The sequence below is a fragment of the Dromaius novaehollandiae genome, chromosome 32 (assembly GCF_036370855.1).
Source record: "Dromaius novaehollandiae isolate bDroNov1 chromosome 32, bDroNov1.hap1, whole genome shotgun sequence".
Taxonomy (NCBI): domain Eukaryota; kingdom Metazoa; phylum Chordata; class Aves; order Casuariiformes; family Dromaiidae; genus Dromaius; species Dromaius novaehollandiae.
Genome location: NC_088131.1, coordinates 832659 through 859242, shown reverse-complemented (window position 1 = coordinate 859242; position 26584 = coordinate 832659). Strand labels below are relative to the sequence as shown.

Below are 26584 nucleotides of genomic sequence, written 5' to 3'. Positions count from 1 at the left end.
TTTTGGGTCTCCCCATTTTCCCAATTGCCTCCCCATTTTGGGGCCATTTCCCCCACTTTTGGGTCACCCCATTTTCCCCATCCCCCCCCCCTCTCCATTTTGGGGCCATTTCCCCAACTTTTGGGTCTCCCCATTTTGCTATGTCCCCTCCCCATTTTGGGGCCATTTCCCCCCATTTTGGGTCTCCTCATTTTCCCAATCCCCTCCCCATTTTGGGGCCATTTCCCCCCATTTTGGGTCACCCCATTTTCCCCATCCCCCCCTCTCCATTTTGGGGCCATTTCCCCAACTTTTGGGTCTCCCCATTTTCCTATGTCCCCTCCCCATTTTGGGGCCATTTCCCCCAATTTGGGGTCTCCCCATTTCCCCCCACCCCCCTCCCCATTTTGGGGCCATTTCCTCATGTTTTGGCTCTCCCAATTTTCCCATGTCCCCTTCCCATTTTGGGGCTGTTTCCCCCACTTTTGGGTCTCCCCATTTTCCCACCTCCCCTCCCCATTTTGGGGCCAATTCCCCCGGTTTTGGGTCTCCCCATTTTCCCCACTCCCCCTCCCAATTTTTGGGGCGATTCCTCCCCATTTCTGCCCAGGGCCCCGTTTTGGGGCCGTTTCCCCCGATTTTGGGTCTCCCCATCCCCCCCCCTCCGCCCTGGGCCCCGTTTTGGGGCCGTTTCCACCCGTTTCGGGTCCGGCCGGCTCACGGGACACGGCGGTTTTTTTATTCTACACGTTTCACACCAGGACTCGGGGCCCCCCCGGGGGCCCCCCCAAATTTGGGGACCCCCCCAACCCCCCCCCCCCAGGGTGAGGGGGGGGAGCCCCCGCGAAACCCCCCAGTTTTGGGGACTCCGCCCCAAAATCTGCCCCCCAAAAGTAACATTTTTGATAAGGGGGGCCCCCAAAAAAGCTCCCCAAAATGCGGCGTTTTTGGGGGTGAAACCCCCCAGTTTTGGCTCCAGCGACGTCTTCGCCCCCCCCCCCCCCAGGGGGGTCTCGGTCCACTCCGGCTGGGAATTTTGGGGGAAAAAAGGGGGGAAATGGGGGTTTTCCGGTGTCCCCCCGAAACAGGCACACGCACACACACGGCTCCAGGCAGGGGCCCCCCAAAACTGACCCCCCCCAAAAAGGGGGAAATTTGGGGGGGTCCCCTTCATTTTGGGGTGATTTCCCTCTTTTTGGGGATCTCCCCCCTCATTTTGGGGTGATTTCCCTCTTTTTCAGCGTCTCTCTACCTCGTTTTGGGGTGAAATCACCCTTTTTTGGGGTCCCCCCCTCATTTTGGGGTGATTCTCCTTTTTCAGCGTCTCTCTACCTCGTTTTGGGGTGAAATCACCCTTTTTTTGGGGTCCCCCCCTCATTTTGGGGTGATTCTCCTCTTTTTTGGTGCCTCTCTAGCTCGTTTTTGGGTGAAATCACCCTTTTTTGGGGGTTCCCCCTCATTTTGGGTTGATTTCCCTCATTTTGGGGTGATTTCCCTCTTTTTCGGCGTCTCTCTACCTCGTCTTGGGGTGAAATCACCTTTTTCTGGGGTCCTCCGCATTTTGGGGTGATTCCCCTCATTTTGGGGTGATTTCCCTCTTTTTCAGCGTCTCTCTACCTCGTTTTGGGGCAAAATCACCCTTTTTGGGGTCCCCCCCTCATTTTGGGGTGATTCTCCTCTTTTTTGGTGCCTCTCTAGCTCGTTTTCGGGTGAAATCACCCTTTTTTGGGGGGTCCCCCCTCATTTTGGGGTGATTTCCCTCTTTTTCAGCATCTCTCTACCTCATCTTGGGGCAAAATCACCCTTTTCTGGGGTCTGCCTCATTTTGGGGTGATTTCCCTCATTTTAGGGTCTTCCCTTCCTTTTGGGATGATTTCCCTCATTTTGGGGTGATTCCCCTCTTTTTCAGTGTCTCTCTACCTCGTTTCGGGGAAAAAATCACCCATTTTGGGGGGTCCCCCCTCATTTTGGGGCAAAATCACCCTTTTCTGGGGGGTCCCCCACATTTTGGGGTGATTTCCCTCATTTTGGGGTGATTTCCCTCTTTCTCAGCATCTCTCTACCTCGTTTTGGGGCAAAATCACCCATTTTTGGGGGTCCCCCTCATTTTGGGGTGAAATCACCCTTTTTTGGAGGGGGCTCCTTTTGGGGTGATTCCCCTCATTTTGGGGTGATTTCCCTCTTTTGGGGGGTTCTCCCCTCCTTTTGGGATGATTTCCCTCTTTTTCAGCGTCTCTCTACCTCGTTTCGGGGCAAAAATCACCCTTTTTGGGGATCCCTCCTCATTTGGGGGTGATTCCCCTCATTTTGGGGTGATTTCCCTCTTTCTCAGCATCTCTCTACCTCGTTTCGGGGCAAAATCACCCATTTTGGGGGGTCCCTCCTCATTTTGGGGGAAAATCACCCTTTTTTGGGGGTCCCCCCTCATTTTGGGGTGATTTCCCTCATTTTGAGGTCTTCCCTTCTTTTGGGGCTGATTCCCCTCTTTTTGGGGTGATTCCCCTCTTTTTCAGCATCGCTCTACCTCGTTTCGGGGGAAAATCACCCTTTTTTGGGAGTTCCCTCTCCTTTTGGGGCTGATTCCCCTCTTTTTGGGGCTCCCTACCTCTTTTTTTGGGGGGGAAATAACCCTTTTTGGGGGCGTCCCCCCTCTTTTTGGGCGGTCCCTCCATTTTAGGGCCAATTCCCCTCTTTTTGGGACTCCCCCCTCTCTTTTTGGCATCCCCCCCATTTTTGGGGTGATTCCCCACATTTTTGGGGCTCCCTACCTCTTTTTTCTGGGGGGGGGAAACACCCTTTTGGGGATTCCTCCTCTTTTTGGGCCCCCCCTCTTTTGGGGTGATTCCCCTCGGTTTTGGGGCACCCCCCAGAGAAATTGGGGTCCCCCCTCTTTTTGGGGTGATTCCTCTCGTTTATGGGGTTCCCCCTCCTTTTGGGGGCCCCCCTCACTTTGGAGACCCCCCCCCTTAAGGGAATCCCCCATAAACCCCCCAAATTTGGGGTCCCCCCCCCAAAAACCTTTCAATGCCTCGTCCAAAAAAAAATCTATTTCGGGGCCCCCCAATTTTCCCAAATTCCTCCGTTTTTACCAGATTTTCCCCCGCTTTTACCAGATTTCCCCCATTTTTACCAAATTTCCCCCCATTTTTTAATCAATCCCCCATTTTTTAGGTGGGGGCACCTCATTTTTGGGGTCCCCCCCAGCATTTGGACCCCCTCACCCCCAAAATTTAGGAGTTTTGCCCAAATATCAGGTTTTCCTCCCCAAATTTCTGCCTTTTTTTTTCCCCCCATTTTTTGTTCTTGGGGGGGGCACCTCAAATTGGGGGGATTTCGGGTTCCTTCATATTTCGGGGGGCCCCTTTTTGGGGGGGCTTCGCCCAGAATTTCAGGGTTTTCCCTCAAATTGCAGCTTCTCCCCCCAATTTGGCGTGCCCCCCCCAACCCCCCTAAATCCCAAATTTGGGGTTTTTGGACCCAAATTTTGGGGTCCCCCCCCACTTTTTTGGGAGCCCCCCCAAATTTCTGCCTCCTCCAGATACTTCTGCCCCCCCCATTTGGGGCCCCCCCCCAAAATATCGGGGTCCCCCCAAAATCGACTTCCTGAATCTTGGGGTTCCCCAAAATCCTGCGATTTTCCCCCAAAATGAGGGTTCCCCCCAAAATCTTCAACCCCCCCCAAAAAATCTAGGGGTCCCCCCTTATTTTCCTGATTCCTCCCCAATTTGGGGGTCCCCCCCCAGGGGCCCCTCTCCTGTGCTGCCCCCCCCCGGGGGGGCACCCCAAAAAAAAAGGGGGGGCTGGAATGTCTCGGGGGGCGAAATTGGGGTGTTTTCCCCCAAAATGGGGGGTTTGGGGGGGCCCCTGGAATGCAATGGGGGGTTTGAGGATTTTGGGGACCCCCCCCAAAATTTGGGGGTGCCAGGGTTAAATCCGGGGGGGGGCCAAAAATGGGGGGGGGATGGCTCCTTTTGGGGACCCGGTTTTGGGGGAGAAACCCCGCTTTTGGGGGCCCCCCCCTGTTTTGGGGGACCCCCCCCAATTTGGGGGACCCCCCCTTGTGCTCAGCTCGGGGGTGGGAACCCCAAAAGGCTCCAAAACCCGGGGGGGGGACCCCAAAAATGACCCGGGGGGGGTGGCAGTGGCGGCTGGGGCTGCAGGGGGATTTTTGGGGTGCAAAGGGGATATTTTGGGGGTGCAGGAGGGATTTTGGGGTGCAATGGGGATATTTGGGGTGCAGGGGAGGATATTGGGGTGCTGGAGGGATATTTGGGGCTACGGGAGGGATTTTGGGGTGCAGCTGCGATTTTTGGGGGTGCAGCAGGGATTTTGGGGAGCAGGGAAGGATTTTGGGGGTGCAGGAGGGATATTGGGGTGCAGGGGGATTTTGAGGATGCAATTAGGATATTTGGGGGTGCAGGAGGGATATTTTGGGGTGCAGGGAAGGATTTGGGGTTGCAATGGGGCTATTTGGGGGTGCAAGGGGATTTTTGGGGTGCAGGAGGGATTTTGGGGTGCAATGGGGCTATTTGGGGGTGCAGGGAAGGCTCTTGGGGTGCAGGAGGGATTTTTGGGGTGCAGTGGCGATATCTGGGGGTTCAGCTGGGATTTTTGGGGTGCAATTAGGATGTTTGGGGGTTGAGGGGAGATATTGGGGTGCCGAGAAGGATTTTGGGGTGCCGGGAGCACAATTGGGGGTTCGGGAGGGATATTGGGGTGCAGAGGGTGGATTTTGGGGTGCAGCAGGGCTCTTTGGGGCATTTGGGGGTGCAGGGGGGGATTTGGGGAACATGGGGGTCCGGAAGGGGTATTTTGGGGTGCAGGTCGGGATTTGGGGGTGCAGTTTCGTATTCTGGGGTGCAGGGAGGCGATTTGGGGGTGCGGGGTGGGATTTCAGGGTGCAGGCTGGTATTTTCGAGGTGCAGGGTGAGATTTTGGGGTGCAGGGTGCCCTTTCGGGGTGCAAGGTGGGATATTGGGGTGCAGGGTGTCCTTTTAGGGTACAGGGCTGGATTTCGGGGTGCAGGGTGGGATTTTGGGGTGCAGGGTGGGATATTGGGGTGCAGCTGGGATTTTGGGGTGCAATGGGGCTCTTTGGGGTGCAGGGTGCCATTTTGGGGTGCAGGGTGTCATTCGGGGGTGCAGAGCAGGATATGGGGGTGCAGGGTGGGATTTTGGGGTGCAGGGTGCCATTTCGAGGTGGGGGAGCTGCAGCGGGGCCATTTTTGGGGTGCAGGGCGGCTTTTTTGGGGGTGCAGGTGGGGGGGCCGTTCTGGGGGGGGGGCCCGGGGGGGGGCACCCCAAAACCCCGGGGATAAATCGCCGAACCCACAAAATTGGGGGGGGGGGGTATTTACAGCCAGGCACAGCCACACACGCACGACGGCCAGGGAGGGGGGCACCCAGGGGTGCGGGGGGGGGGGATATAGGTGCTGCATGGGTGCTGGGGGGCAGCAATGGGTGCTGGGGGGCACCGTGGGGCTGGGGGGGGGCACCCTTGGGTGCTGAGGGGCAGCGATGGGTGCTGGGGGGCACCACGGGTCCTGGGGGCACCCTTGGGTGCTGGGGGGCAGCGATGGGTGCTGGGGGGCACCGCGGGTCCTGGGGGCACCCTTGGGTGCTGGGGGGCAGCGATGGGTGCTGGGGGGCACTGTGGGGCTGGGGGGCACCCTTGGGTGCTGGGGGGCAGCGATGGGTGCTGGGGGGGCTCCACGGGTCCTGGGGGCACCCTGGGTGCTGGGGGGGCCCCTGGGGGTGAGGGGGACACGGCGGGGGGGGGTCCCATGGGTGACAGCGGCGGGGGGGGGGGGGCGCTCGGCTCTGCAGCCCCCGTTAGGTGCTGAAGTACACTGGGGAGAGAGGGGGCGGGGTCAGTGGAGGGGGCGGGGCCTCTGCAGGCCACGCCCCCTCCCGAGGGGAGGCCACGCCCCCCCAAAGCAGATCCCACCCCGCCCCCCCCCCCCAATTCAGGCAGAGCTGCACCATATATGGTGGGGGGCGTGGCCAACTGAAGCCCCTCCCCATCACCACGCCCCTCATTTGCATGCCCCACCCCTCATTTGCATGTGGCGCCCCTCTGCAGCATCCCCCGCCCCTTATTTGCATGCCCCACCCCTCGGTTGCATACTTGCCACCCCTCATTTGCATACCCCGCCCCCTCGTTTACATGCCCGCCCCCTCATTTGCATGCCTCACCCCTTACTGGAATGCCTCGCCCCTCATTTGCATGCCCAGCCCCCCTCATTTGCATGCCCCACCCCCTCATCTGCATGGCCCCCACCCGCTGCACTGCACCCCCGTGCCGGTTGCACACCCCGCCCCTTCATTTGCATGCCCAGCCCTCATTGGAGCACCTCATGCCTCATTTGCATGCCCGCCCCTCCTCGGAACGCCCCGCCCCTTCATTTGCATGCCTACCTCTCATTGGAGCACCGCACCCTTCATTTGCATGCCTGCCCCTCCCAACACCCCCCTCCCTTCATTTGCATGCCGGCCTCTCATTGGAGCACCTCAGGCCTCATTTGCATGCCCGCCCCCCAGGAACACCCCGCCCCTTCGTTTGCATGCCCCGCCCCCTCATTTGCATGCCCCGCCCCCTCATTTGCATGCGGGCACTCACCGATGATGATGATGAGGACGATGGCGCATATCACCCCCAGGATGATCATCATCTGCGGGGGGGGGGGCAGGGGTCAGCGGGGGGGGCAGGGGTCACCCCGGGGGTCAGGGGTCACCCGGGGGGGGTTAGGGGTCACCCCGGGGGGGGCAGGGGTCACCCGGGGGGGGGTCAGGGGTCACCCCGGGGGGTTGGGGTCGGGCATTTGGGGGGGGGGGGGGCCCGGGGGCTGGTAATAGATATACGTATAGATCTCTCTCAACAACAGGGGGCCCAGGGCAGGTTTGGGGGCCAATTGGGGGGATTTTGGGGTCCCTGGGGCAGTCTGGGGGCAATTTGGGGGTCCCCAGGGCAGTTTTGGGGTCCTTTATGGGGATTTTGGGGTCCCCAGGGTGGTTTTGGGGCCCATTGGGGGGATTTTGGGGTCCCCAGAGGGGTTTTGGGGTCCTTTTCGGGGATTTTGGGGTCCCCAGGGAGTTTGGGGGCAATTTGGGGGTCCCAGGGGCAGTTTTGGGGCTCATTTGGGGGATTTTGGGGTCCCCAGGGTGGTTTTGGGGGCCAATTGGGGGGATTTTGGGGTCCCTGGGGCAGTTTGGGGGCAATTTGGGGGTCCTCGGGGCAGTTTTGGGGTCCTTTATGGGGATTTTGGGGTCCCCAGGGTGGTTTTGGGGCCCATCGGGGGGTTTTGGAGTCCTCCAGCGTAGTTTTGGGGCCCATTGGGGGGATTTGGGGATTCCCAGGCAGTTTTGGGGTCCTTTATGGGGATTTTGGGGTCCCCAGGGAGTTTGGGGGCAATTTGGGGGTCCCAGGGGCAGTTTTGGGGCTCATTTGGGGGATTTTGGGGTCCCCAGGGTGGTTTTGGGGCCCATTAGGGGGATTTTGGGGTCCCTGGGGCAGTCTGGGGGCAATTTTGGGGTCCCAGGGGCAGTTTTGGGGTCCTTTATGGGGATTTTGGGGTCCCCAGGGTGGTTTGGGGGCCCATTGGGGGGATTTTGGGATCCTCCAGCGTAGTTTTGGGGCCCATTGGGGGGATTTTGGGGTCCCCAGAGTGGTTTTGGGGTCCTTTACGGGGATTTTGGGGTCCCCGGTGAGTTTGGGGACAATTTTGGGGTCCCCAGAGCAGTTTGGGGGCCCATTAGGGGCAATTTGGGGTCCCCAGGGTGGTTTGGGGTCTGTCGGGGGGATTCTGGGGTTCCCAGGTGGTTTTGGGGTCCATCGGGGGGATTTCGGGGTCCCCCAGGCAGTTTTGGGGGCCATTTAGGGGATTTTTGCCCCCCCCCAGGGTAATTCTGGGGCTTTGCGGGGGGCTTTGGGGTGCCAGGGTGGGTTTTGGGGTGCTGGGAATGTATTTCTGGGTGCTGATGTAGATTTTTGGGGAACCGATGTGGATTTGGGGGGGGGGGGTTGTGCTGGATTTGGGGGTTCCAGGCTGGATTTGGGGTCCCAGGCCAGATTTCGGGGGGGGTCTGAGTTGGATTTGGTGGGTTCCAGGCCGGATTAGAGGGTTCCCAGCTGGATATTGGGGGTTCAGGTTGGATTTGGGGGGCCCAGGGGCTGGATTGGGGAGTTCCAGTCTGGACTGGGGGGTTCTGGGCTGGATTTGGGGGTTCCAGGTTGGATTTCAGGGGTTCCGAGGTGGATTTAGTGGTTTCTGGGCTGGATTTGGAGATTCCAGGTTGGATTTGGGGGTATCTGGACTGGATTTTGGGGTTCCTGGCTCAATTTGGGGGGTTCCGGGCTGGATTTGGGGGTTCCAGGCTGGATTTGGGGGTTCAGATCTGAATTTCAGGGGTTCTGAGGTGGATTTGGGGGTTCCAGGCTGGATTTGGGTTGTTCCAGGTTGGATTTTGGGGTTCCAGGCTGGATTTGGTGGGTTCCAGGCTGGATTTTGGGGCACAGGGTCTGGATTTGGGGAGTTCTGAGGTGGATTTGGGGGTCCCAGGCTGGATTTTGGGGTTCCAGGCTGGATTTGGGTGGTTCCAGGCCGGATTTAGGTTGTTCCAGGGTGGATTTTTGGAGGGTCTGAGGTAGATTTGGGGGTTCAGGATGGATTCGGGGGTTCAGAACTGGATTTGGGGGGATTCTGAGGTGGATTTGGGTGGTTCCAGGCTGGATTTAGATGGTTCCAGGCTGGATTTGGGATTCTGGGATGGATTTTGGGGTCCCAGGCTGGATCTGGGGGGTTCTGGGCCAAATTTGGTGGGTTCCAGGCTGGATTTTGGGGTTCAGAGCTGGATTTGGGGGGGTTCCAGGTTAGGGTTTGGGTGGTCCCAGGCTGGATTTTGGGGTTCCCAGATGGATTTTGGGGTTCCAGGCCAGATTTTGGGGTCCCAGGCTGGATTTTGGGGGTCCCAGGCCGGATTTTGGTGGGTTCCAGGTTGGATTTGGGGGTCCTGGGTGGAATTGGGGGTTCCCAGATGGATTTTGGGGTCCCAGGCCAGATTTTGGGGTCCCAGGCTGGATTTTGGTGGGTTCCAGGCTGGATTTGGGGGTCCTGGGAGGAATTTTGGGGTTCCCAGATGGATTTTGGGGTCCCAGGCCAGATTTTGGGGTCCCAGGCCGGATTTTGGGGGTCCCAGGCTGGATTTTGGGGTTCCGGGCTGGATTTTGGCAGCTCCAGGTTGGATTTTGGTGGTTCCAGCCTGGATTTTGTGGGTCCCAGGCTGGATTTTGGTGGGTTCCAGGTTGGATTTGGGGGTCCTGGGTGGAATTGGGGGTTCCCAGATGGATTTTGGGGTTCCAGGCTGGATTTGGGTGGTCCCGGGGCGGATTTTGGCAGTTCCAGGCTGGATTTTGGGGTCCCAGGCTGGATTTTGGGGGTCCCAGGCTGGATTTTGGTGGGTTACAGGCTGGATTTGGGGGTCCTGGGTGGAATTTTGGGGTTCCCAGATGGATTTTGGGGTTCCAGGCTGGATTTGGGTGGTCCTGGGGAGGATTTTGGCAGTTCCAGGCTGGATTTTGGGGTCCCAGGCTGGATTTGGGGGGGTTCCAGGTTGGATTTGGGTGGTCCCAGGCTGGATTTTGGGGTTCCCAGATGGATTTTGAGGTTCCAGGCCAGATTTTGGGGTTCCAGGCCGGATTTTGGGGTTCCAGGCTGGATTTTGGCAGCTGCAGGTTGGATTTTGGTGGTTCCAGGCTGGATTTTGTGGGTCCCAGGCTGGATTTTGGTGGGCCCCAGGCTGGATTTGGGGGTCCTGGGAGGAATTTTGGGGTTCCCAGATGGATTTTGGGGTCCCAGGCCAGATTTTGGGGTCCCAGGCCGGATTTTGGGGGTCCCAGGCTGGATTTTGGGGTTCCGGGCTGGATTTTGGCAGCTCCAGGTTGGATTTTGGTGGTTCCAGCCTGGATTTTGTGGGTCCCAGGCTGGATTTTGGTGGGTTCCAGGCTGGATTTGGGGGTCCTGGGCCGGATTTTGGGGTTCCCAGATGGATTTTGGGGTTCCAGGCTGGATTTGGGTGGTCCCGGGGCGGATTTTGGCAGTTCCAGGCTGGATTTTGGGGTCCCAGGCCAGATTTTGGGGTTCCAGGCTGGATTTTGGGGTTCCCAGGCTGGATTTTGTGGGTCCCAGGCTGGATTTTGGTGGGTTCCAGGCTGGATTTGGGGGTCCTGGGAGGAATTTTGGGGTTCCCAGATGGATTTTGGGGTCCCAGGCCAGATTTTGGGGTCCCAGGCTGGATTTTTGGGGGTCCCAGGCTGGATTTTGGAGTTCCAGGCTGGATTTTGGCAGCTCCAGGTTGGATTTTGGTGGTTCCAGGCTGGATTTTGTGGGTCCCAGGCTGGATTTTGGTGGGTTCCAGGCTGGATTTGGGGGTCCTGGGCCGGATTTTGGGGTCCCAGGTTGGATTTTGTGGATCCCAGGCTGGATTTTGGTGAGTTCCAGGTTGGATTTGGGGGTCCCAGGCTGGATTTTGTGGGTTCCAGGCTGGATTTTGGGGTTCCCAGATGGATTTTGGGGTCCCAGGCCAGATTTTGGGGTTCCCAGATGGATTTTGGGGTTCCCAGGCTGGATTTTGGGGTCCCAGGCCGGATTTTGGGGTCCCAGGCTGGATTTTGGGGGTCCCGGGCCGGATTTTGGGCGGTACCTTGAGGTTCTTCCACCAGTACTTGCGCTTGAGCTTGGCGGCGCTGGTCTCGAACTGGGAGGCGCCGGCCTGGAGCGCGTCGGCCCGGTCGTCCAGCTCCGACAGCTTCTGGTCCCGCTCCAGCACCTTGTCCACGTTCACCCGCATGATGTCCACCACCTGCGGGCCCAGGCGTCCGGGCGGGGGGGGTCAGAGGGGACCCAGGCGTCCGGGGGGGGGTCAGAGGGGACCCAGGCATCCGGGGGGGGGGTCAGAGGGGACCCAGGCGTCCGGGGGGGGTCAGAGGGGACCCAGGTGGCCAGGGGGTTCAGAGGGGGCCCAGGTGTCCGGTCGGGGGGTCAGAGGGGACCCAGGCATCCGGGGGGGGGGGTCAGCAGGGACCTGGGCAGCTGGGGAGGGTCAGAGGGGGCCCAGGCATCCAGGGGTGGGGGGTCAGCGGGGACCCAGGTGGCCAGGGGGGTCAGAGGGGACCCAGGCATCCGGCGGGGGGGGTCAGCAGGGACCTGGGTGGCTGGGGTGGGGTCAGAGGGGGCCCAGGTGTCCGGGGTGGGGGGTTTTGGAGAGGACCCAGGTGTCCGGGTTGGGGGGGGGGGTCAGAAGGGACCCAGGCGTCCGGTTTTGGGGGGGGGGGGGGGGCCTCAAAGGGACTCAGGCGTCCGGGCCGAGGTGGTCATCAGGGACCCAGGTGTCCAGGTGGGGGTGGGGGTGTCAGAAGGGGCCCAGGCGTCCTGGTGGGGGGGGGGGGTGAGAGGGGACCCAGGAGTCCGGGTTTTGGGGGGGGGGGGAGGGGGTGTCAGAAGGGGCCCAGGCGTCCGGGCACCAACAATGACTCAGGCAGCCAGGAGGGGGCGGGGACAACCTGGACCCAGGCGTCCGGGGGGGGGTGTGTGTGTGGGGGGGGGTCATTGGGGCCCAGGAGTCCGGGGACATGTCTGGGGGGGGGGCCAACAGGGACCCAGGCGTCCGGGAAAGACCCTCCCCCCCCCAGGGCCAAAACACCGACGTGGGAATGTCACCGCAAGCCCCGCCCCCACATTAGCCCCGCCCCCACATTAGCCCCGCCCCCACTCAGCACCCCTCCAGCGGCCCCGCCCCCCCGCGCAGCCCCCCTTCACCCCCCCCCGCCGGCAGCCCCGCCCCCTCTCCCGTTAGCCACGCCCCCTCTCCCGTTAGCCCCGCCCCCGAGCGGAAGCCCCGCCCCCTTTGACCTCATCCACTTGGGCCTGGGTCTGCTGCAGCCGCCGGTTGCTGGTGAGGTTGGGGGGAGGGGCGGGGGGGCCCCCGCCCTCGGCGGCGGCCGGGGGGGGCGCGGCGGGGGCGGCGGGGGCCGACCTGGGGGGGGGAGGGGAGGGGGCGGGGTCAGCGTGCGGCAGGCCCCGCCCCCTCCACCAGGCTCCGCCCCCCCCATTCCCCCCCGCCCCCCCCCACAGGCTTCAAATAGACCCCAAGGGGCCCAGGCGTCCAGGGACCCCCTCCCCCCTCCCCCAGGGGGAGCCCAGGCGTCCAGGTGCCCTCAGCACCCCAGGGCCCTATTGGGGGGGGGGGGGCACGAGTCACCCGGACGCCTGGGCCCCAGCCCCTCCCCCCCCCGCCCAACGACCTTCGTGTCTCCTCCACCCGGGCAGGATTTTGGGGGGGGGGGTGTCCCCCCCCAAGTGCCCCCCGCTGTCCCCTCTCCCCTCCCCCCATCTCGGCCCCACCCCGGGTGTGGCCCCTCCCCCCATCAAGGTGATGGCGGAAGCGGGGGGGGGCGTCACCCCGGGAAACCGGGGGAGGGGAGTGCCCCCCTGCTCCAATATGGCAGCCCTGGTCCCGCTGCAAGGGGGGGCGCATTGCACGGGGGGGGGGCGGCTTGCATCGAACCCCCCCCGCATTGCACGAGCCCGGTTTGTCCGGGGCGGGGGGGAGCGCGGGGGAGGGGCGAGCGGGCAGGTAGCGGCGCCGCGTCTGATGCCTTCCCGGCCTCCGTTGCAACGGGGGGCGCATTGCACAGGGGGCGGCGGGCTGCATGGAGCCCGCCCCACATTGCACGGGCCCCGTTTGTCCGGGGGGTGTTTTTTGGGGTGGGGGGGTGCAGAACCCTCACCCGCCGCATGCACCGGGCCCTCTCCAACCCGGGGAGCATTGCACGGGGGGTGTGAGGCTGCATCGAGCCCCCCACCCCCACCCCGGGCATTGAACAGGTCCAGTTTTCCCGCCGGTGTTTGGGGGGCGGTAGAGCTCCCCCGGCACCTGCGCGGGGCCCGTTGCACCGCGGGGGGCATTGCACAGGGGTGGCCAATCTGCACCGGGGGCTCGTTGCATTGCACGGGCCCAGTTTTCCCGGGGGGGGTCCATGTTGGCCCGGGGGAGGGAGGCCGAGCCTAGGGCATCTATGGGGTGTTTTCCAACACGGGGGGCATTGCAGGAGGGGTGCCGCTCTGCATCGAGCCCCCCCCACATTGCACGGGCCTGGTTTGCCCGCGGGTATTTTGGGGGTGTCAGAACCTCGCCCAGCACCGTCACAGGGTCCTTTCCAACGAGGGGGAGATTGCACGGGGGGTGCCAGTCTGCAATAACCCCCCTTTGCATTGCACGGGCCCAGTTTGCCCGCAGACATCTCAGGGACTGCAGATCGCCCCAGGGGCAGCACCTGGCACCTGCCCCGGGCCCTTTCCAACACGGGGAGCATTGCACGGGGGGTGTCAATCTGCATTGAGCCCCCCCTGCATTGCACAGGTCCTGTTTGCCTGCAGGCATTTTGGGGGGTCAGAACCTCGCCCAGCACCGTCACAGGGTCCTTTCCAACGAGGGGGAGATTGCACGGGGGGTGCCAGTCTGCAATGACCCCCCCTTGCATTGCACGGGCCCGGTTTGCCCGCAGACATCTCAGGGACTGCAGGTCACCCCAGGGGCAGCACCTGGCACCTGCCCCGGGCCCTTTCCAACACGGGGAGCATTGCACAGGGGTTGTCAATCTGCATCGAGCCCCCCCTGCATTGCACAGGCCCTCTTTGCCCGCGGGAGTTTTGGGGGTGTCAGGACCTAGCCCAGCACCATCACAGGGCCCTTTCCAAAAAGAGGGAGATTGCACGGGGGGTGCCAGTCTGCAATAACCCCTCCTTGCATTGCACGGGCCCGGTTTGCCTAGAGGCATATCAGAGGGTCTAGGTCGGTCCGGGGCCGCACCTGACGCGTTATCGGTGCCCGTTGCAAAGGCGGGGGCATTGCAGGAGTGGTGCCGGTCTGCATCGAGCCCCCCCCGCATTGCATGGGCCTGGTTTGCCAGCAGACATCTCAGGGACTGCAGATCGCCCCGGGGCAGCGCCCGACACCTGCCCCGGGCCCTTTCCAACACGGGGAGCATTGCACAGGGGGTGTCAATCTGCATCGAGCCCCCCTCGCATTGCATGGGCCCTCTTTGCCCGCGGGAGTTTTGGGGGTGTCAGGACCTCGCCCAGCACCGTCACGGGGCCCTTTCCAATGAGTGGACAATTGCACGGGGAGTGCCAGTCTGCAATAACCCCTCCTTGCATTGCACGGGCCCGGTTTGCCTAGGGGCATATCAGAGGGTCTAGGTCGGTCCGGGGCTGCACCTGACGCATTCCCGGTGCCCGTTGCAAAGGCGGGGGCATTGCAGGAGTGGTGCCGGTCTGCATTGAGCCCCCCCCGCATTGCATGGGCCCGGTTTGCCTAGGGGCATATCAGAGGGTCTAGGGCATTCCAGGGGCAGCACCTGGCACCTGCCCCAGGCCCTTTCCAACACGGGGAGCATTGCACAGGGGGTGTCAACCTGCATCGAGCCCCCCCTGCATTGCACGGGCCCGGTTTGCCTAGGGGCATATCAGAGGGTCTAGGGCATTCCAGGGGCAGCACCTGGCACCTGCCCCGGGCCCTTTCCAACACGGGGAGCATTGCACGGGGGGTGTCAACCTGCATCGAGCCCCCCCCGTATTGCACGGGCCCGGTTTGCGCGGTGACACCTCAGGGACTGCAGGTCGCCCCAGGGGCAGCGCCCAGCACCTGCCCCCGGGCCTTTCCAACACGGGGAGCATTGCACGGGGGTTGTCAATCTGCATCGAGCCCCCCCTGCATTGCACAGACCCGTTTTGCCCGCGGGTGTTTTAGGGGGCGGAGGGACACCGGAGCCGGGGGGGGCCGCATGCACCGGGCCCTTTGCAGCGCGGGGGGCATTGCACGGCGGGTGGGGGCTTGCATAACCCCCCGGGGGGGGCGCGGGGGGGGTGGGGGGGGCACTCACATATCGGGGCGGCAGCGGCGGCGGCGCAAGCGGTGCGGACCTGGCGTGGGAAGATGGCGGCCGGGGCGGCTCGCTTATCCGGGCACCGGGCGGGGGGGGGGGGGGCAGGGGCGGGCCTTGGGGTGCCGGTGGAGGGGGGGGGACGTGGGTGCATCGGGATGCGGGGGGGGGATCTGGGGGGCACCCAGGGGTGCAATGGGGGGTTGTGGGGTGCAGGGGGGCACCCCGGGGTGCAATGGGGGGGATGTGGGGGCACCCTGGGGTGCAGGGGGGGATGTGGGGTGCACCGGGGTCTGTGGGATGCAGGGGAGCACCCCGGGGTGCAATGGGGGGGATATGGGGGCACCCCGGGGTGCAATGGGGCAGTACAGGGTGCCCCAGGCACCTACAGGACCCAGCAGCACCCATGGGTGCAGCACCCCCCCATCCCCTCCCCCAACACGGCGCCTGGGACGAGACGGGTAAAAACACCAGCTTTATTGAGGGGGGGGTGGGGGGCACCCATGGGTGCTGCCCCCCCAGAAGAGGGGGATTGGGGGGCACCCCACTGTTTTGGGAAGGGAGGCAGCACCCATAGGTGGGGGGCAGCACCCAGGACCCCCCCAACCCTTGAGTAGTGGGGGGTGGCAGCACCCATGGGTGGGGGGGGCAGCACCCAGAGCCCCCAACCCTTGGGTAAAGATGGGGGGCAGCACCCAGGACCCCCCCAACCCTTGAGTAATGGGGGTCGGCAGCACCCATGGGTGGGGGGCAACATGTACCCAGGACCCCCCCAACCCTTTGGCAATGGGGGGGTGGCAGCACCCATAGGTGGGGGGGCAGCACCCAGGACCCCCAAATCTCGGGTAATTTGGGGGTGGCAGCACCCATAGGTGGGGGGGCAGCACCCAGGGGTGGGGGGCAGCACCCAGGACCCCCAACCCTTGGTAAAGATGTGGGGCAGCACCCAGGACCCCCAAATCTCGGGTAATGGCGGGGGGTGGCAGCACCCAGGGGTGGGGGGCAGCACCCAGGACCCCCAAATCTCGGGTAATGGGGGGGTGGCAGCACCCATAGGTGGGGGGGGCAGCACCCAGGGTTGGGGTGGGGCAGCACCCAGGACCCCCCCAACCCTTTGGCAATGGGGGTCGGCAGCACCCCGGGGTGGGGGGCAGCACCCGGGGGCCCTAGGGGGGGGCGTAGGCGGGGGGCAGCACCCGGCGGGAGTGGGCGCGCACCCATGGGTGCTGCAGCACCCCGCGCAGCGGCAGCCGCTCCCCGGGGCTGTGGCGCAGCAGGCGCCCGATGAGGTCGCGGGCGCCGTCGGGCAGCGCCGGGGGGAAGTGCAGGTCCACCTGGGGGGGGGGGGACAAGGGGGGGGGTGTCAGGGGCCCAGGTGTCCGGGAGCACCCGCAGCCGCCGCCCACCCGGACGCCTGGGCCCCTGCCGGCACGGTGGGGAGAGCAGGGGCGCCCGGACGCCTGGGCCCTCCCGGTTGCGGCACCTGGTTGCGGCACCTGCCGGGTGCTGCAGGGAGAGCGGGGGCAGTCCCGGACGCCTGGGCCCCTGTGGGAGAGGGGTGCTGCTCCCGGACACCTGGGCCCCCCTGGGGGTTGCTCCCGGACGCCTGGGCCCCCCCCAGCACCATGGGGAGAGCAGGGGCGCCCAGACGCCTGGGCCCTCATGGCAGAGGGGTGCCGTTCCCGGACGCCTGGGCCCTCCCAGTTATGGCACCCACTGAAAGCAGGGGCACCCGGACACCTGGGCCCCCTGAGCGGGTGGGGGGGGCAGTCCCGGATGCCTGGGCCCCTCCAGACACCTGGGGCACCCCCAGCACTGTGGGGAGAGCGGGGGTGCCCGGACGCCTGGGCCCCCTGTGGTGGGGGATTGGGGGGGGGTCAGTCCCGGACACCTGGGCCCCCCCCGGCACCGCAGGGAGAGCAGGGTCACCAGGACGCCTGGGCCCCCGTGCAAGAGGGGTGCTGTTCCCGGACACCTGGGCCCCCCCAGCACTGTGGGAAGAGCCAGGGTGCCCGGACGCCTGGGCCCCCCCGGATGCCTGGGCCCACGGCAGCAGCAGGATGGACAACGGGGGGTGCCAGGCCCGGACGCCTGGGCCCACAGGAAGGCCGAGGGGGCCGTGCCCGGACGCCTGGGCCCATGGGGGGGCCAAGGAGGGTCAGTGGGTGCCAAGCCCGGACGCCTGGGCCCATGGCAGCGGCAGGATGGACAACGGGGGGGGGTGCCAGGCCCGGACGCCTGGGCCCACAGAGGCAGCAAGATGGCCGGGGAGGGTCAGGGGGTGCCGTGCCCGGACGCCTGGGCCCGTGGGGGGTGGCCGTGCCCGGACGCCTGGGCCCACGGACGCAGTGAGATGACCAGGGAGGGTCAGGAGGTGCCGTGTCCGGCCACCTGGGCCGCTGGGGGTTGCCGTGCCCGGACACCTGGGCCCACAGGAAGGCCGAGGAGGGCCGTGCCCGGACGCCTGGGCCCCCCGGGGCGCCCACCTTGGTGATGCGGCGGTAGGTGTCGGCGTGGGAGGCGCTCTCGAAGGGCGGGTGCCCGGCGAGCAGCTCGTAGCAGAGCACCCCCAGGCACCACAGGTCGACCTTCTCGTCGTGCGTCCGGCCCTCCACCATCTCCGGCGGCAGGTAGTCCAGCGTCCCGCACATGGTCTTCCGCCTGCGGGGCGCCCCCGAGATTTGGGGACCCCCCCATGGGCGTGGGGACCCCCCCTGTGGCGTTGGGGACCCCCCCAGGGGGACGGGAACCTCTCTTGGTGCCCCATCTTGGTGTCCCGCCAAACCTTTGGTCACCCCTGTGGGGCCACTGTGGTGGTGGGGGCACACCCAAGATTTGGGGACCCCCCCATGGGGATGGGGACCCCACCCGTGGGGTTGGGGACCACCCCAGGGGGACAGGGACCCCCCCAGGGGGACGGGAACCTCCCTTGTGGCCCCATCTTGGTGTCCCACCAAGCTTGGAGGAACCTTTGGTCACCTTGGGGGGGCCATCATGGTGGTGGGGGTGCCCCCAAGATTTGGAGACCCCCCCATGGGGATGGGGACACCCCCTGTGGCACTGGGGACCCCCCCAGGGGGATGGGGACTCTCTTAGGGGGACAGGGACCTCTCTTGTGGCCCCATCTTGGTGTCCCACCAAGCTTGGAGGAACCTTTGGTCACCTTGGGGGGTTGTGGTGGTGGTGGGGGCACCCCCAAGATCTGGGGACCCCCCCATGGGCGTGGGGACCCCCCCAGGGGGACAGGGACCCCCCCAGTGGGACGGGAACCTCTCTTGGTGCCCCATCTTGGTGTCCCACCAAGCTTGGAGGAACCTTTGGTCACCTTGGGGGGGCTGTTGTGGTGGTGGGGGTGCCCCCAAGATTTGGGGACCCCCCTATGGGGTTGGGGACCCCCCCAGGGGGACGGGAACCTCTCTTGGGGCCCCATCTTGGTGTCCCACCAGGTTTGGAGGGACCTTCAGCCCCCCCTGCCACCCCAGGGTCCCCTGCCACCCCAGGGTGTCCCCAACCCCGTGACACCCCCCAGGACCCCTTGTCACCCCTGAGGTCCCCCCTGAGGCCCCATGAGACCCATTGACACCTTTTGAGGTCCCTCATCGCTCTTGGGGGTCTCTGAGGACCCCCGAGGTCGCCCCCAGCACCCTGAGGTGTCCCCCATCCCCCTGATGTCACCCCCAGCACCCCGAGGTGTCCCCAACCCCGTGACACCCCCCAGGACCCCCTGTCATCCCCAGGTCCCCTCTGAGCCCCCATGGGACCCATCGACACCTTTTGGGGTCCCTCATGGCTCTTGGGGGTCTCTGAGGACCCCCAAGGTCACCCCCAGCACCCCGAGGTGTCCCCAACCCCGTGACACCCCCCAAGACCCCTTGTCACTCCTGAGATCCCCCCTGAGGCCCCATGAGACCCACTGACACCTTTTGGGGTCCCTCATGGCTCTTGGGGGTCTCTGAGGACCCCCGAGGTCACCCCCAGCACCCCGAGGTGTCCCCCATCCCCCTGATGTCACCCCCAGCACCCCGAGGTGTCCCCCCGTCCCCCCGACGTCACCCCCGGCCCCCACCTGAGCGAGGGGGCGTGCACCGACCACCCGAAGTCGGCGATCTTCAGCTCGCCCTTGAGGCCCATGAGCAGGTTCTCGGGCTTGATGTCGCGGTGGATCACCTTCTTGGCGTGGCAGTAGAGCAGCGCGTCCGCCAGCTCCTCCATCAGCTGCGGGGGGGGGGAACGGGGGGGTCAGGGGCACCCCAAAACTGTCCCGGGGTCCCTGGCGTCATCCCAAGGTCCCCCCGTGGCACCCTGGGGTCAACAGTGTCACCCCAAGGTCCCCAATGGCACCCTGGGCTCTTGTCTCCTTGGTGGAGCACATCTACCAGGTTCTCCAGAAGCTCATAGAGAAGAGAAATGGGGGGCCAGGGGCACCCCAAAACTGTCCCAGGGTCCCCCATGTCACCCTAAGGTCCCCAACACCATGCTGGGGTCAACACTGTCACCCCAAGGTCCCCAATGGCACCCAAGGTCTCGTGTCCTTGGTGGAGCACATCTACCAGGTTCTCCAGAAGCTCATAGAGAAGAGAAATGGGGGGCCAGGGGCACCCCAAAACTGTCCCAGGGTCCCCCATGTCACCCTAAGGTCCCCAACACCATGCTGGGGTCAACACTGTCACCCCAAGGTCCCCAATGGCACCCAAGGTCTCGTGTCCTTGGTGGAGCACATCTACCAGGTTCTCCAGAAGCTCATGGAGAAGAGAAATGGGGGGGGTCAGGGGCACCCCAAAACTGTCCCGGGGTCCCCAGCATCATCCCAAGGTCCCCCCATGGCACCCTGGGGTCAACAGTGTCACCCCAAGGTCCCCAATGGCACCCAAGGTCTCGTGTCCTTGGTGGAGCACATCTACCAGGTTCTCCAGAAGCTCATGGAGAAGAGAAATGGGGGGGGTCAGGGGCACCCCAAAACTGTCCCAGGGTCCCCCATGTCACCCTAAGGTCCCCAACACCATGCTGGGGTCAACACTGTCACCCCAAGGTCCCCAATGGCACCCAAGGTCCCATGTCCTTGGTGCAGCACATCTACCAGGTTCTCCAGAAGCTCATGGAGAAGAGAAATGGGGGGGGTCAGGGGCACCCCAAAACTGTCCCAGGGTCCCCAGTGTCATCCCAAGGTCCCCCCATGGCACCCTGGGGTCAACAGTGTCACCCCAAGGTCCCCAATGGCACCCAAGGTCTCGTGTCCTTGGTGGAGCACATCTACCAGGTTCTCCAGAAGCTCATGGAGAAGAGAAATGGGGGGGGTCAGGGGCACCCCAAAACTGTCCCAGGGTCCCCCATGTCACCCTAAGGTCCCCAACACCATGCTGGGGTCAACACTGTCACCCCAAGGTCCCCAATGGCACCCAAGGTCCCATGTCCTTGGTGCAGCACATCTACCAGGTTCTCCAGAAGCTCATGGAGAAGAGAAATGGGGGGGGTCAGGGGCACCCCAAAACTGTCCCAGGGTCCCCAGTGTCATCCCAAGGTCCCCCCATGGCACCCTGGGGTCAACAGTGTCACCCCAAGGTCCCCAATGGCACCCAAGGTCTCGTGTCCTTGGTGGAGCACATCTACCAGGTTCTCCAGAAGCTCATGGAGAAGAGAAATGGGGGGGGTCAGGGGCACCCCAAAACTGTCCCAGGGTCCCCAGCGTCATCCCAAGTTCCCCCCATGGCACCCTGGGGTCAACAGTGTCACCCCAAGGTCTCCAATGGCACCCAAGGTCTCGTGTCCTTGGTGGAGCACATCTACCAGGTTCTCCAGAAGCTTATGGAGGAGAGAAATGAGGGGCCAGGGGCACCCCAAAACTGTCCTGGGGTCCCCACTGTCACCCCAAGGTCCCCAATGCCACCCTGGGGTCAAGATTGTCACCCCAAGGTCCCCAACGGCCCCCAAGGAGCCCCCCCAACGCCACCCCGAGGTCCTCCAAGCTCTTCCATCAACCAAGATAAGAGAAGCAGACCCAGATATCCAGGTCGGGAGGGGGCCCAGGCGTCCGGGCCGGGGCCCAGGCGTCCGGGCCGGGCTCACCGTGGCGCTGCGCTGCTCGTCGAAGTGGCGGCACTTCTGCAGCTCCTTGTAGAGCTCGCCCCGCGGCGCGTACTCCAGGATGAGGTAGACCCGCTTGCGGTCGTGGAAGTAGTTGTAGAGACGCAGCACGTTGGGGTGCCTGGGGGGGGGGTCAGGGTGACGGGGGGCACCCCAAGCACCTCCCCCGGGCGCCCCAGCACCCATAGGACACCCCACCAGGGGCTCTTGGGGCAGCCAGAGCTCACGGGGACCCACCTGGCACCCTGGGGCCTCCTAGGAGACCCCCCCCGGGTACCCTTGGGGCACCCAAAACTGAGATTCCCCCCCCCAGGCACCCCAAGGGCACCTGGGGACCCTAAGGGCACCCTAAAGGGCACCCAGGGACCCCCCAGGACATCCAGGGACCCCCCAGACACTTGGGGACCTCCTAGGACACCTCCATAGGTGACCCAGGGGCACCTGGGGGCCCCAGAACTCACTGGGACCCCCCCAGGCACCCAGGGGACTCCAGAAGCTGTGTTGTCCCCTCATGTCCTCCCCATGTCCCTGTGGTGTCCCCCCGTGTCCCCAAACTGGAGGTGGGCCTGGATCTCCATCTCCCACCACAGCTGGTGTCCCCACGTCCCACCTCCACGTCCCCTCACGTCCCTAGGTCCCCATGGTGTCCCCCCACGTCCCCGGGTCCCCAAGGTGTCCCCTTGCGTCCCCACATCCCCTCATGTCCACGCACCACAGGTGGGCCTGGTCCCACCACAGCTGGTGTCCCCATGTCCCACCTCCACGTCCCCTGGTCCCCATGGTGTCCCCCCACATCCCATGGTGTCCCCCTGTGTCCCCGTACCACAGGTGGGCCTGGATCTCCACCTCACACCACAGCTGGTGTCCCCAGGTCCCCACGGTGTCCCCTCGTGTCCCCGCATCCCCACAGCATCCCCCCGTGTCCCCGGACCTCCATCTCCCACCGCAGCTGGTGTCCCCATGTCCCTGGGTCCCCAAGGTGTCCCCCCACGTGCCCAGGTCCCCATGGTGTCCCCTGGTTCCCATGGTGTCCCCTCGTGTCCCCATGGCATCCCTGCACTGTCCCCGTACCGCAGGTGGGCCTGGATCTCGATCTCGCGCCGCAGCTGGTGTCCCCATGTCCCACCTCCACGTCCCCAGGTCCCCATGTCTTCCCCAGGTCCCCACAATGTCCCCCTGCGTCCCCTGGTCCCCACGGTGTCCCCTTGTGCCCCCCCGTGTCCCCGTAGCGCAGGTGGACCTGGATCTCCATCTCCCATCACAGCTGGTGTCTTCCTGCAGCTGGTGTCCCCACGTCCCACCTCCATGTCCCCTCACATCCCTGGGTCCCCATGGTGTCCCCTCGCATCCCCGGGTCCCCTCGGTGTCCCCACGGTGTCCCCCCGTGTCCCCGTACCGCAGGTGGGCCTGGATCTCGATCTCGCGCCGCAGCTGGTGCTCGACGCCCTCCTTCTCGATCTGCGACTTGAAGAGCACCTTGAGGGCCACGATGAAGCGGGAGGTCCGCTCGCGCGCCAGGTAGACGTTGCCGAACTTGCCCTTGCCCAGCGGCCGCCCCACCTCAAAGTCCTCGATGGAGAAGGTCCGCCTGTGACCCCGGATTGCTGTCACCGCCCCGCGGTGGCTGCCGCCACCCGCCAAGGCCACCCGTTGACGCCCAACGGTGTCACCGCCGCCTCCTTGGTCATGGTGTCCTCACCCAAGAGCGTTGGGTTGACCCAACATCTCATTTGGATGAGATGTTCCTTCTCATGGGGCTTCCTGGTGTCCCCAAGGGTCATTGGTGTGTTGCTGGGGCCACCCGCTGTCCCCAAGGGTCATGGAATGTCGCTGGGGCCACCCGCTGTCCCCAAGGGTCACAGGGCCACCCAGGATGTCCCACTGCCACCAAGGGGGCCACCAGGATCCTCTCAGGGCCATCGCCGTCAGCAGGGCGCCCAGGGCCACCCACGGGGAGTCACCGAGGCCACCAAGGTGCCACCAGGGTCCCTCCAAGGCCACTGCAGTGTCACCAGGGTCCCTCCAAGGCCACCACGGTGCCACCGAGTGGGTCACTGGGGTCCCCATCAGCACCCAAGCGGCACTGGGGCGTCCCAGGGATGCCCGAGGCCACCCGCCGTCCCCAGGACCCCCCCGTGGGTGACACCAGTTTCACCAGTGTCCCCCCATGTGCCCCCCGGGCGCGAGGACTCACTGCGGGTGCTGCTGGGTGCTGGGCTCCAAGGGCACCCGCCCCGGCAGGGCTGCGGAGGCAGGCGGTGGGTGGGGGGCACCCAGAGGACCCCCCCGGGGATGTCCCCCCCCCCCCGGGGGCACCCAGAGACACCCCGGGGACCCAGGCATCCGGGGACCCCCCTAACCCCCCCAAGGGGGCACCCAGGGGGCCCAGGCATCCGGGATCCCCCCCCCCAAACACCCTCAGGAAGAACAGGGGGACCCCAATGTCCCACCCCAGGGGGCCCAGGCGTCCGGGGACACCCCCATGTGGGACCCAAGCGTCCCCCCAACCCCCCAAGGGGGCACCCAGGGGCCCAGGCATCCGGGGACACCCCCGCACGGGGCCCAGGCGTCCGGGGAGCTCTCCCAGGGGGCCCAGGCGTCCCCCCAACCCCCCAAGTGGGCACCCAGGGGTCCGGGACCCCCCCCAAACACCCTCAGGGACTGCCGGGGGACCCCAAGGTGCCCCCCCCAAGGGGCCCAGGCGTCCGGGGACGTCTCCCAGGGGGCCCAGGCGTCCGGGGACCCCCCCCAAACACCCTCAGGGAGCCCAGGAGGACCCCAAGGTGCCCCCCCAGTGGGCCCAGGCGTCCGGGGACCCCCCAAACACCCTCAGGGAGCACTGGGGAACACCGAGGTGCCCCCCCCCAGGGGGCCCAGGCGTCCGGGGACGTCTCCCAGGGGGCCCAGGCGTCCGGGGACCCCCCAAACACCCTCAGGGAGCACTGGGGAACCCCAAGGTGTCCCCCCCAAGGGGCCCAGGCGTCCGGGGACGTCTCCCAGGGGGCCCAGGCGTCCGGGACCCCCCCCAAACACCCTCAGGGAGCCCAGGAGGACCCCAAGGTGCCCCCCCAGTGGGCCCGGGCATCTGGGGACCCCCCAAACACCCTCAGGGAGCACAGGGGGAACCCCGAGGTGCCCCCCCAAGGGGCCCAGGCGTCCGGGGACGTCTCCCAGGGGGCCCAGGGGTCCGGGGGCCCCGGTACCTGGGGGGGGGCAGGCCCTGGCGGCGGCTCTCGGCAGCAGCAGGGCGTCCGAGGGGGGGGCGGCACCCGGGCCGGGGGGGTCCTTGCGCAGCACCCGCTGGGGGCCCGGGGGGGGCAGCACCCCACACTGGAGGGGGGAAAGGGGGGGGGTCAAGACGGCACCCAGGGGTGCTGTGGGGACCGGGGACACCCCCAAAGGGCACCCTGGGGTGCCCCGATAGGGCCCGGGGGGGTCAGGGTGCCCCTGGGCAGGCCCGGGGGGGTTCAGGGTGCCACTGGGGGGGTATTTGGGTGCCCCGGGGGGGGCTGGGAGGGTTCAGGGTGCCCCAGGAGGGGCTGAGGGGGTATCTCAGTGCCCCTGGGGGGTATTTGGGTGCCTGGGGGGCATTTTGGGTGCCCCTGGGGGGTTGTTGGGTGCCCCTGGGGGGGCTGGGGGGGTTCAGGGTGCCCCAGGGGGGTTTGGGTGCCCCTGGGGGGGGGGCCGGGGGGCATTTTTGGGTGCCCCTTGGGTGTCTCACCTTGCCCAGGCCATAGACGCTGGGGTTCACGTTCTCCTTGTAGGCCATGCTGGGGGGGGGGGGGGGCACCAGTGGCACCGGGGAACTGGGAGCACTGGTTTATACTGGTGCCAGAATCCCTCCCCCAAAACCACTCCAATATACCCCAGTGCCCCCCCACACACCCCCAGTTACCCCCCAGGTGCCCCAATACTCCCCTGACACCCCCCCCGCCCCCCTTTCTACCCCCCCGGCCGCTAATACCCCCCTCCCGGCCCCCCCAGGGCCCTCAGAGCCCCCAATTGCCCCAGACCCCCCCTCAATTGCCCCCCAGGTGCCCCAATACCCCCCCCGGCACCTCCCCATCCCCCTTTCTACCCCCCCCCGGCCTCTAATACCCCCCTCCCGGCCCCCCCGGGGCCCCAGCCCCCCCAATTGCCCCCCAATACCCCCCTGACACCCTCCCCGCCCCCCTTTCTACCCCCCCGGCCACTAATACACCCCTCCCAGCCCCCCCCCAGGGCCCCCAGCCCCCCCAAATTGCCCCGGACCCCCCCCCAATTGCCCCAATACCCCCCTGGCACCATCCCCACCCCCCTTTCTACCCCCCCGGTCTCTAATACCCCCCTCCCAGCCCCCCCAGGGCCCTCAGACCCCCCCAATTGCCCCCCCAGGTGCCCCAATACTCCCCTGACACCCCCCCCGCCCCCCTTTCTACCCCCCCGGCAGCTAATACCCCCCTCCCGGCCCCCCCAGTGCCCCCGCCCCCCCCAATTGCCCCCCAGGGGCCTCAATACCCCCCCGACACCCTCCCCGCCCCCCTTTCTACCCCCCCGGCCGCTAATACCCCCCTCCCGGCCCCCCCAGGGCCCTCAGACCCCCCCAATTGCCCCCCCAGGTGCCCCAATACCCCCCTGACACCCTCCCCGCCCCCCTTTCTACCCCCCCGGCCGCTAATACCCCCCTCCCGTCCCCCCCAGGGCCCTCAGAGCCCCCAATTGCCCCCCAGGGGCCTCAATACCCCCCCGACACCCTCCCCGCCCCCCTTTCTACCCCCCCCGGCCGCTAATACCCCCCTCCCGGCCCCCCCGGGCCCCCCCAGACCCCCCCTAATTGCCCCCAGACCCCCCCAGGCGCCCCCCGGCCCCTCAGGGCCCCCCCGGGCCTCACCCGCCGCCCGCGCTCTGCCGCCGCGCGCCGCCGCCGCCGCCCTTCAAACCTGCCCCGCCGCGCTCCCATTGGCCGCCGCCCGCCGCGCGCCGCGCGCCCATTGGCCGGCGCGGCGCGGCGCGGCGGGGCGGAGCGCTGCTCCCTCCTCCCTCCCCCCCCCCCTCCCTGCTCCCGCCGCGCCGCCCCCTCCCCTCGCGGAGCGCCCGCTCAATGGCTGCGCGGCGGCGCCGGAAGCGGGGCGGAGCTCGGCGCTGATTGGCTGTCGCGCCCGCGAGGCGGGGCCAGAGGCGCCGCTGCCGTTGGGGTTTAGAAGGCCGCGGCGGCGGCTGCCAATCAGAGCGCCGCAGCCAATCAGAGCGCAGAGGGGGCGGGCTGAGGTGGGGGAGGGTCACGTGGGCGGCGGCCATTTCGCGGCAGCGCCCTCCGCGCTCTGCCTAGAAACAAGGGCGGGGCCGGCGGGGGCCGCCGGCCAATGGGGAGGCGGGATCGCGGAGCGGCCAGCCAATCGGGGGGCAGGATTGCGGCGCGGCCAGCCAATCGGGGCGGCGGGGCGCCGTCGTGCGAGGGGCCTCGTTCCCCAGGCACCAGGCTGCGTTGCACACGCGCTCTTGCACACTCACTGCCCAGGCTCCATTGCACACAGGCTCTTGCACACTCACTGCCCAAGGTCTAGGCTCCCCAGGCACCAGGTTCCATTGCACGCGCACTCTTGCACGC

General features: G+C 65.7%; 3 protein-coding genes across 3 annotated transcripts in view; 1 reads left to right on the top strand and 2 right to left on the bottom strand.

The window, feature by feature from the left end:
- The window catches only part of TRAPPC1 (trafficking protein particle complex subunit 1), an 89624-nt gene that overhangs the window by 4176 nt on the left and 58864 nt on the right, over window positions 1–26584 (top strand). The window lies entirely within an intron of this gene.
- Window positions 697–14994, bottom strand: VAMP2 (vesicle associated membrane protein 2). The gene is made up of 5 exons (XM_064501173.1): window positions 14917–14994; window positions 11885–12008; window positions 10677–10835; window positions 6598–6649; window positions 697–5827 (listed from the first exon to the last, which is right to left on the bottom strand). Coding segments are annotated over exons 1-5 (354 nt in total). The 5' UTR covers window positions 14919–14994; the 3' UTR covers window positions 697–5810.
- On the bottom strand, window positions 15379–24802 carry LOC112993610 (aurora kinase C-like). Its single transcript, XM_064501118.1, has 8 exons — window positions 24719–24802; window positions 24201–24327; window positions 23192–23240; window positions 22394–22585; window positions 20980–21118; window positions 18983–19131; window positions 17403–17577; window positions 15379–16250 (listed from the first exon to the last, which is right to left on the bottom strand). Exons 1-8 carry the CDS (start codon window positions 24764–24766, stop codon window positions 16083–16085), a joined length of 1047 nt encoding a protein of 348 aa, XP_064357188.1. The 5' UTR covers window positions 24767–24802; the 3' UTR covers window positions 15379–16082.

Coding starts and splice junctions, on each gene's coding strand:
- VAMP2 (XM_064501173.1), bottom strand. Junction 10,836..11,884: donor CCCAGGCCCAAGTGGATGAG/GTCAAAGGGGGC, acceptor CTGGGCCCGCAG/GTGGTGGACATCATGCGGGT. Junction 6,650..10,676: donor ACTGGTGGAAGAACCTCAAG/GTACCGCCCAAA, acceptor CCCCCCCCGCAG/ATGATGATCATCCTGGGGGT.
- LOC112993610 (XM_064501118.1), bottom strand. CDS start 24,766: ATGGCCTACAAGGAGAACGTGAACCCCAGCGTCTATGGCCTGGGCAAG. Junction 22,586..23,191: donor AGCACCCAGCAGCACCCGCA/GTGAGTCCTCGC, acceptor CCGGGGTCACAG/GCGGACCTTCTCCATCGAGG. Junction 16,251..17,402: donor CCTACCGCCGCATCACCAAG/GTGGGCGCCCCG, acceptor CCCCCCCCCCAG/GTGGACCTGCACTTCCCCCC.